Source organism: Myotis davidii, unplaced genomic scaffold, assembly GCF_000327345.1.
Source record: "Myotis davidii unplaced genomic scaffold, ASM32734v1 scaffold6, whole genome shotgun sequence".
NCBI lineage: Eukaryota > Metazoa > Chordata > Mammalia > Chiroptera > Vespertilionidae > Myotis > Myotis davidii.
Genome location: NW_006383011.1, coordinates 3,616,644 through 3,626,343, shown reverse-complemented (window position 1 = coordinate 3,626,343; position 9,700 = coordinate 3,616,644). Strand labels below are relative to the sequence as shown.

At 36.5% G+C, this 9,700-nt stretch overlaps 1 protein-coding gene across 6 annotated transcripts in view; it reads right to left on the bottom strand.

Moving 5' to 3' along the window:
• VPS54 (VPS54 GARP complex subunit) overlaps nucleotides 1–9,700 on the bottom strand; it is a 110,459-nt gene that overhangs the window by 18,334 nt on the left and 82,425 nt on the right. For all 6 annotated transcript variants that reach the window (XR_001512278.1, XM_015557890.1, XM_015557888.1 and 3 more), the window contains 4 exons: nucleotides 5,849–5,978; nucleotides 5,074–5,255; nucleotides 4,367–4,479; nucleotides 328–391 (listed from right to left, as the gene is read on the bottom strand). Coding sequence is in view for 5 of the 6 variants with exons in the window: in XM_015557890.1 (XP_015413376.1) it covers nucleotides 328–391; nucleotides 4,367–4,479; nucleotides 5,074–5,255; nucleotides 5,849–5,978 (489 nt within the window). In the remaining variant the exon portion in view is untranslated. The remainder of the gene's footprint in view (nucleotides 1–327; nucleotides 392–4,366; nucleotides 4,480–5,073; nucleotides 5,256–5,848; nucleotides 5,979–9,700) is intronic.

The window sequence follows — 9,700 nt, the reverse complement described above, 5'->3', positions numbered from 1 at the left end:
TATGCTCTATCCACTGAGCCAAAGCGGTTTCGGCAAGATTTTATATTTTTAAAAGTTGATGTGAGAGAGAGAGAGAGAGAAAGATCTATTTGTTGTTCCGCTTATTTATGCATTCATTGGTTGCTTCTAGTATATACTATGACTGTGGATCGAACCCGAAACCTTGGTGTACTGGGAGGGTGCTCTAACCAACTGAGCTACCTGGCCAGGGCTCTTTCGAGGGTTTTAAATTGTTAACCCAAAATTTCCAACTTACATCAAGTGGGAACTAAAAGACCTATGTTTTAAATAATTTACTTAACTAATAAGTAAAAATGTGTCACTCACCCAACAACAGCATACTGTTGTCCCTCAACAATGAGAACTTCAGCTGGTTTCCTTTCTTCTTTAGCTAGGGAGTAAAGCAAATAAACAAGAAAGACATAAGTACAAGATAAAACAAAATATTATAGAAAAATTTAAACTAGGAAAAAAATGGAATAAGATAGTTGCTCTATAGGGCCTGAAACTGTCTCACATCTGAAAATAAGTATCTACTCCTCAGGAAACAATTTGGCACAGAGTCAATAATATACTGAGTTTGAAATCAAAGAGATTTAGATTTGAGATCCAGTACCGCCAATTACTGGACTCATGACCTTGGGCCAATTAATTAACATATTTGAGTTTCAATATCTATATCAATTAAACATGGATAACAATATTATCTTTCAGGGCTGTTGTTAATGATAGAGATAATGATTACAAACTGTTTATACTCTAGGTCTGGCACATGATAAATGATCAGTAAGTAGGAAAGCAAAAAAAAAAAATGTTAGTTTGAAAAAGCAGAACATTTCAACTGATTGTCTTTATTGCAAAATGAAAGTTAATTCCTATATTCCATGGATACAATATATATTTAATTTCAAGATTTTAATCCAGAAGCTATTTTCAGCATACAGTATTTCTTTTTTTCTTTTTTTTAAAATATATTTTATTGATTTTTTACAGAGAGGAAGGGAGCGGGATAGTCAGAAACATCGATGGGAGAGAAACATCGATCAGCTGCCTCCTGCACACCTCCCACTGGGGATGTGCCCGCAACCAAGGTACATGCCCTTGACTGGAATCGAACCCGGGACCCCTCGGTCCGCAGGCCGACGCCCCATCCACTGAGCCAAACTGGTTAGTGCCAGTATTTCTTATTATAAAACAAAATTCATCATGTTGAGGTGGGAAAAAAAGGTGGATTGGATTATTACCTGAATTAGCCAAATTATCATGCTTCCCTAAGCTTCAAGTCCCCTTTAAGCTCTAAGACATTTGTGAATAATAAAGGGGCTATGTACAAGTTCAATGACAGAATGTAACTCCATAGAGCAGCGGTTCTCAACCTGTGGGTCGCACCCCCTTTGGCGGTTGAACGACTCTTTCACAGGGGTTGCCTAAGACCATCCTGCATATCAGATATTTATATTACGATTCATAACAGTAGCAACATTACAGTTATGAAGTAGCAATGAAAATAATTTTATGGTTGGGTGACAACATGAGGAACTGTATTTAAAGGGCCAGAAGGTTGAGAACCACTGTCATAGAGTGATCTGATCACAAAATCCAAACTGGGCAGTTCATGAAGGGTAGTCGCACCTCAGGCCTATAACTTTCCTAGTAAAAGGTTATCTTAGCCTTAAGCAAAATCTGTCCATTGTTCTTGTGGTTCTAAGTTAACACACCTTTGAAATGCCTATTTTTTCAGACTCCTTGGAAGTGTAATCATCCTCCAAAGAGAACACAATCTTAACTATCCTATACTTTGCTTTCTCCCACCTTCATGTAATCTTCCTTACATTCCCTCCTTCATTCCAAATGTATAAAAAGAAGTGTAAAACTGTCATTTGCTGAAGCATTTGAGATCTTGCTTTTCCAATGCCATCAGTTTGGCTCAAATAAGCTCTTATAAAAATTCTCTACAGGTCTGGACATTATTATGTTGACACATTAAATGTCTACTTCCTCATTTCTTCAACGTAAAGAAATTCAGTGTGATATAATGTGTAATCACAATTCACTCTGTATGTCATATTAAAGTTTTTGAGGACAGGAACTATGTCTTAACCAGTTCTCTACATTGCAGAGAAGAGGCATAGCATAGCAGTTAAGAGAAAGGGCCCTAGAGTCAGTCTGCCTGAATCTGGATCTCAGCTCTACCACTTCCTAGCTATGTAAACTTAGGCAAGTTGCTCAACCTCTTTGTGCCTCACTTCACATATTGTTCATTGAGAATACTAACAGTGACTACCTTGTGGACCTGTAAATGAGATAACAATATAAAGTGCTTAGAACAAACTGTCTAGCATCAATATGAACTACTATCCATTAACCTTCATTTCCCCAGTGCCTAGCCAAATAACCAGTAATTCAATAAATGAATGGTGGATACATAATAACCAAGGACCCCTACCTTGGTAAGACCTAGTAAAATGTTAATAAACTTCTAATAGCTTATACTTTCTTCTCTGAGGAAAGAAAAAAAAGACTGGAACAGAAGCAGGGTATATAGAGAAACTTCTACTTTTAGTATTCTTCAACAGGAAATGAAAATAAATAGTCCACTTTGCAGAAAAAATACACAGTTAATTCAATCACATTATATAATTTTAATTAAAAAATCATGTTTACATGACAATGGATTGCAAGACTGAGCTGTTCATGTCTGAGTGACCTAGTACAGTACCCTTCCTTAATAGAAAGTCGATCAAATGTAGCTTAAAAGAGCAGCAGATGAGCAATAAATCTTTATAATTTTAAACTTGAGATTTAGAATGATCAGAGTGTTTTATTTTTCTTTCAGTTTTTGCTACTTGAGTGTTTTTGCTTTGCTAATATCATAAAATCAATTTAAAAATTGTGACCACCACCCAGCACTGTTGTTATCTACTAGAAATGGCCATAGGACAACAGAAATTTACTTAATTCTTTCCAGTCCTCTCTCTCTATGAATTAATCTATTTTACGCTTGTCGTTAATCCTCCTCTCTTGCCACAGTGGTAGAAGAGACAGCCTTTCTCCTGAACTCTAGAGTCAATTCCCGGGTAATTGCTCCATAATCACTATGTCATTCTTATCCTAAATTAATCTTCTTCCTCTGTTAAGCATGAAAATATAACTATGCTTCTCCTATGTTAAAATTCTTCTCTCAACTCCCTGAATGGATTAAGGTAAAAATCTCTAATTTATCTTATATCTCTAGCTGTTGCTTCATCACTTACTTAAACAGCGAAACTTGTTGAAAAAGTAGGCTACACTTGTCTACCCTTCCTCACCTTTTGACTTATTTAGCACTGAATGACAATCTGACTCTATCATTCTATTGAATTAATGTAAGACTGCAAATGATCTACATGTCAAACTAGTGGTCACTATATTTTACTCCATCTTTCTATTATGTGCAATTGTATTTTGTACAAATGTAAAGTGTACAATTTAAAAAATATTTCTATGGAAAAATATTAAATTTTCATTAAATGCAGAAACTGTGAAAATGCAACTACCTCCTCCATGGAAACTATTCAAGGACTTCATAGTTTTGAATCTGGTATTACAGAATAAATTGTAAATAACTTTATATTATTATCATATGAAAATTCCACTTTATATAAAACCCATCCGGTATTTGATACCAATGACAATTCTCTTCTTGAAACTCTAATTTTTTAATTCTATGTTCTTCTGGGTTTCTTCCTATCTTTCTGGCTTTTCCTTCTTAGTCTCCTTCATAATTTTCTTTTTCTATGATTCTTTACATTTTTATTTTCTTTACTGCATCATACTACATTACTTGCTAATATACTGTATCTAATGTGACTGCTAATCTGTATTTTTTCATTAGACTTAACCCTTTTAAAGTACAACTATAACTGCTATCCCTGTCTCAATATCTGACACACAGAAGCTTACTTGTGCTGTATAAATAATTGTACTGAATAATATGGTACAGTGGTTAAGAACATAACTATAAAATGATAGGACACTGGTTTCAAATTCCAGCTCATCAGATTTATACAAAATTTCTTAACCCTTCAAAGCTTCATGCTTCCTCACTTCCTCACTGTTAAACAACCTAACAATAGTATCTTCATAACAGATTGAGTTTTAAAACTGGAGTTTGAAAAAGCACCTGGTACAGTGTCTGGCATATGATTACCCATCAATAAATATCTAAATTATAAATTACCACAGATACCTTTCCAGTCAACTACTAAGCTGGGAGTATTAGTTCTAGGCTTTTAAAGAGGTATTGTCAATTAATGAAATATTAAGCATTCCCACAAAATGAACAAACAATATAAAATTGGAAGAGTGTGTGAAAAAATACACATACCCCCTGACTTCTTTTCCGGTAAAGCAATCTTTCCATCTGATAGAGAATCAACAAGATCCTGAAATTCTGCAGGAACGTCAGCTTGTTTCCAGCGCTCATTGTCTAAAAGGAGGCTATTTAAAAGTAAAAAGAAAGATAAACTTTAATAACATTTTAATGCCATTTTTCTTGGTTGAAAAGAGCTGAGAAAATACGTAAGACTTTTGTTATATCTTTTAATAATAAAAACTACAAATAAGTTAAATTCAAGTAGAGCTCATGCAATACAAGACACTGAGTTTTTAAACAGCAAGAGCTATTAGCTATATTGTTAGTACATGAGACTTAAAAGTGCTGAACACCTTAGTAAATTGAAATCATTCATAACAGTATGAATACTTTCAGAAAATATTTCTCTTTTTATAACTCTTAGCCTAACCAAGAAGAGTGATGAAACATAATTATCTTCACTTTCAGTGGGGGGAAAAGACAATGTATTAAGGATCTTCCTGATAAATATTTTAATGGGAATAAACATTCTAACTTCATTTTGAAAAGCCAAAAAATGTGATTTTTGATTCCAAATCTGCCTTTAATTAAAAAGAAAAAACTTTGTCAGGAGTTTTGGTTGGCCAATCAGTTAAGTTTCTTCTTTTAAATATAATTGTGTTTTTGTAAAGAAAAGGGTTGGAAAAAAATGAAGGACAAAATAGACATGGTAATGATACCTGAGCTTGGTTTTTCTCTCTTCATGAAACCTATTTACAAATTTATTAGCTTGGCTCTGAAGTGCTCCAAGTAATGACATGCTTTTTCTTCCACAGATCTGTTCAGTGTCTAAAATGAATGTTTCCATTAACCTAGAAAGTGTTATGAATTCCGTGGAATTTAGCTTCTCAAGAAAACCATCCTAAATTTTAAAGATAACACAAAATTCGTGACAGTTAGTATATCACCAAATATGGATATGCTATAAACCACTCAGTTTGACAAATGTTAATATTAATTATTTTATGATATTTAATATATTAATTCATAAAAATTATTTTGAAATCATTTTTAATTATGCCAATACTTTAGTCTCAAAAATTGAATGTAAAAAGCTTATCTAAATTTTATCCCAACCCACTTAAAATACAGGAGCTCAAATAAATTCACAACATCATGTAAAAATTTCACAATATTGGAGTTCAACTAATTTTAATAATAAATTATCTGACTAGTTATATTCACATGTACAAAATAGCATTAATTTCATATTAATTATTAAGGTATATTTCAAAATAAGTCTTTTATTAAATCATTTATTTGAAAAGAATACTTGAATACGTTTTCCTATTTCTCTTATTTGGATTATTTTAACATCTGCCTAATAATCTTATTAAGTGTTAAAAATATAATATGCATTATGGGGAACATAGGGACATAAGCAGAGATATGATTCCAGATTTTCAAATAATTACACTATATGTAAAATATTAAAGCTTTATCAAAACAACTAACCTTTGCTCTTGACATGAGAAATTTGACAGCTCGATCGTGGCATATGTCTGAGGCACTACACAGTAACTCCTGGATATTATTTGCCAGCTTCCCTAGTTCTAAGTCAGTTAATTTCATGTCTTCATTCACCCTGAAAATGATCAAAAAATAGATTAAGTCAGGGAAAGTTGTAAACACATTGTTCTACATAGGTGACATATCAATAAAAAACAAAACGCTATAAAATTCTCATTTGAGAAAAAATTCTGTGATGTACCAAATATTTTTTTTTGGTGTGGTGAAGGATCTATCACTTAAACAAGTCAAGACAATACAAATATATTTTACCCTAATCTGATATAAGAATAATTTTCTCTTTCTACTAATATTTTTAATAGTTAAGTTCAGACTCTGGTTGGAAATTTTGTGAAAATGACAGCAAAAAAATTCTACTTAGGTATAAAGTGGTTGCTGTAATAAGTTGTGCACGGGTGTTTAAGATGATACAATGGAAGGAGGAAAAAAGGAAGGAATGTTATTTAATGACAAACAAGCTCTCTTTTTACTTACAATTATGAATGTTTGTTAACATTCAGTTTAACTGAACTAACATCTCCTGAGCATTTACTATGTTTAAATGCTTGGCACTGGAGAGGATATAATAGATCACTGCCCTCAGAGACCTTAAAATTGAACAGAAGTATTTATAAGATATTATGCATTTTTTCCAGTTTTGAGAAGGAAATGTATCACTTTCAATTTTTATATATTTTCCCCTGGAATATGTAAAGATCACAGATTCCATGGCAACAATTCAGTTTATGTAAACCAGGTTAGTGCCTTAGCATCATTTTCTCCCTTTCAGTTGAATTAAAATAATTTTCAAAGATATTATTAAGAGGCTCTGATGCATATTAATTTTTTAGGCAAACCGCTACTTTAACTGGATTAAGTAAGGTATTAATGAAAGTTATTTCCTGCTATCCTTCAAAATTATAGTATCACTAAATTTATTTACTAATGTTCTAAAATAATAGAGGAGTTAATATTCTTAAAGTACTCTCACAAATAGTAATTTGTTTGGTTCTCACATTCTGAGGCAAGTGACCTCATTATAGATGAGGACACTGAATCTCTAAAGGTTTAAAGTGACCTACCCAAAGTTACAAAGATGAAGAGGATTAGACCAGAATCCAGAATTAGTGTAATTTTACTTCTAACTAGAGGCCCAGTGCACAAAAATTTGTGTACTCGGGAGGGGGGGGGGCGTCCCTCAGCCCGGCCTGTGCCCTCTCACAGTCTGGGAACACTCGGGGGATGTCCACCTGCTGGCTTAGGCCCGTTCCCCGGGGAACCGGGCCTAAACTGGCAGTCAGACATCCCTCTGGCAGCCTGGGAGCCCTTGGGGGATGTCCACTTGCCAGCGAGGAGCAGGCCTAAGCTGCAGTTGGACATCCTTAGTGCTGCTGAGGAGGCGAGAGAGGCTCCAACCACCACCGCTGTACTGGCAGCCATCAGCCTGGCTTGTGGCTGAGCAGAGCTCCCCCTGTGGGAACGCACTGACCCCCATGGGCAGCTCCTGCATTGAGCGTCTGCCCCCTAGTGGTCAGTGTGTGTCATAGTGACCAGTCACTCCCAGTCACTCTGCTGTTAGGGTCAATTTGCATATTACCCTTTTATTATATAGGATCTGCTAAACTGCCTCTACTCCAACACTTACTTCTACATAGATGGTCCAGTACTATTTCAATACCAGCTCCTACAAACTGCTTAAATTTCAAAGTTCAAATTTATTATTAAAATAAAATTTTATATTCTGAAGGATTTCTAAAATAACCACAGAATGATTAATAATTTGGAACTCTTGGCAATATGCTACCAATTCCCAAAGATATAAGAAAATAACAAATGAAAAACAACTCAAGTCTTTAAAAAGTAGGATGACAATTTACAAAGCCGAAAGTGCGTGTGTCATTTATTTAATTACTAAAGGCCCGGTGCACAAAAATGTGTGCACTTGGGGCGGTCCCTCAGCCTAGCCTGTGCCTTCTCGCAGTCTGGGAACCCTTGGGGGATGTCAACCTGCTGGCTTAAGCTGGCAGTCAGACATCCCTCTGGCAGCCCTGGATGTCCACTTGCCAGCAGGGAGCAGGCGTAAGTTGCAGTGAGACAGCTTAGCGCTGCTGAGGAGGCAAGAAAGGCTCCCATCACCACCGCTGTGCTGGCAGCCGTCAGCCTGGCTTGTGGCTGAGCAGAGCTTCCCCTATGGGAGGTCACTGACCACCTGGGGGCAGTTCCTGCATTAAGCGTCTGCCCCCTGGTGGTCAGTGTGTGTCATAGTGACCAGTCATTCCCAGTCGTTCTGCTGTTAGTGTCAATTTGCATATTAACCTTTTATTATATAGGATAGAGGCCTGGTGCATGGGTGGGGGCCGGCTGGTTTGCCCTGAAGGGTGTCCTGGATAGGGTGGGGATCCCGCTGGAGTGCCTGGCCAGCCTGGGTGAGGGGCTGAGGGCTATTTTAAGGCTGGCCACACCGCCTTCAGGGTGGGGGTCCCCACTGAGGTGCCTGGCCAGCCTGGGTGAGGAACTGATGGCCATTTTCAGGCTGCCCACAGCCATTTCGGGGTGGGGGGTGTTCTGCTGGGGTGCCTGGCCAGCCTGGGTGAGGGGCTGATGGCCGTTTTCAGGCTGTCCATGCCCCCAGGTGACCAAAGATCCAAGCCTCTCCTTTTTTTCTGGGATTTATTTATCTTCTATAATTGAAACTTTGTAACCTTGAAACTTTGTAGCCTTGAGCAGAGCCGAGGGCCGGCCAGGGCAGGCGGGAAGCTTTGCTTCCTCCATCGCTGGGGGCAACCCAAGCCTCCTGCTCACTCCAGCTCTGTGGCCACACCATCTTAGTTGGGTTAATTTGCATACTTGCTCCTGATTGGCTTGTGGGCGTGGCTTGAGCATAGCAGAGGGATGGTTAATTTGCATGTTTCTCTTTTATTATATAGGATTCGTAATTTTGCTTTTTAAAATTATTTTTAATTTTAAGACTAACTGGATCCCTTTTTTATGTTAATAGGGGAAAAACTGCACAAGTGTTTCTGGGTGTATATATGAAAGAAGTGAAAGCAGTATCTCAAAGAGTTTTTGCACACCCATGTTCAAGTAATAGCACCAACAACAACAGCCAAGAGATGGGAGCAACCCAAGAATCCACTGATAGATGAATGGATAAAACTTCATTGCCCATGCATACAATAGAACAGTATTCAGTCTTGAAAAAGGAAAATTCAGACACATGCTACAACATGGTTGAACCTTGAAGACATTATGCTAAGTGAAATAAGCCAGATACAAAAGGACAAATACTGCATGATTCCACTTATATGAAGTACCTGGAGTAGTCCAACTCATGGAGACAGAAAGTAGAAGGGTGGTTACCAGAGGGTGGTTAGAGGAAGAAATGGGGAGTTGTTAGGTATAGAGTTCCACTTTTGCAACATGAAGAAGTTCTAGAGACAGGTTGCACAACGTGAATATACTTACAACTACTGGACTGTACACTTAAAAAATGGTTAAGATGACAAATTTCATATATTTGGTGTGTGTTTTTTTACCACAATTTAAAATAACTTTTGTGTTTTTTTTTTAAAACCCCCAAATTTTCTAATCCTTTACATTGTTTTCTTTCCTATTTACCAATTGGGAAATTACTTACTCTTTTGTGCCAATATCTGCATTGCAATAAATTTACAAAATTGTAGATTTTGAAAATGTAAGAAAATAAGGAAAATCTACCACTAACAAAGATGAAATGTCAGACATCACTTTTGCATGTGCTACATCCACAGCACAATTATAAAATGGGGGGGGGGGGGA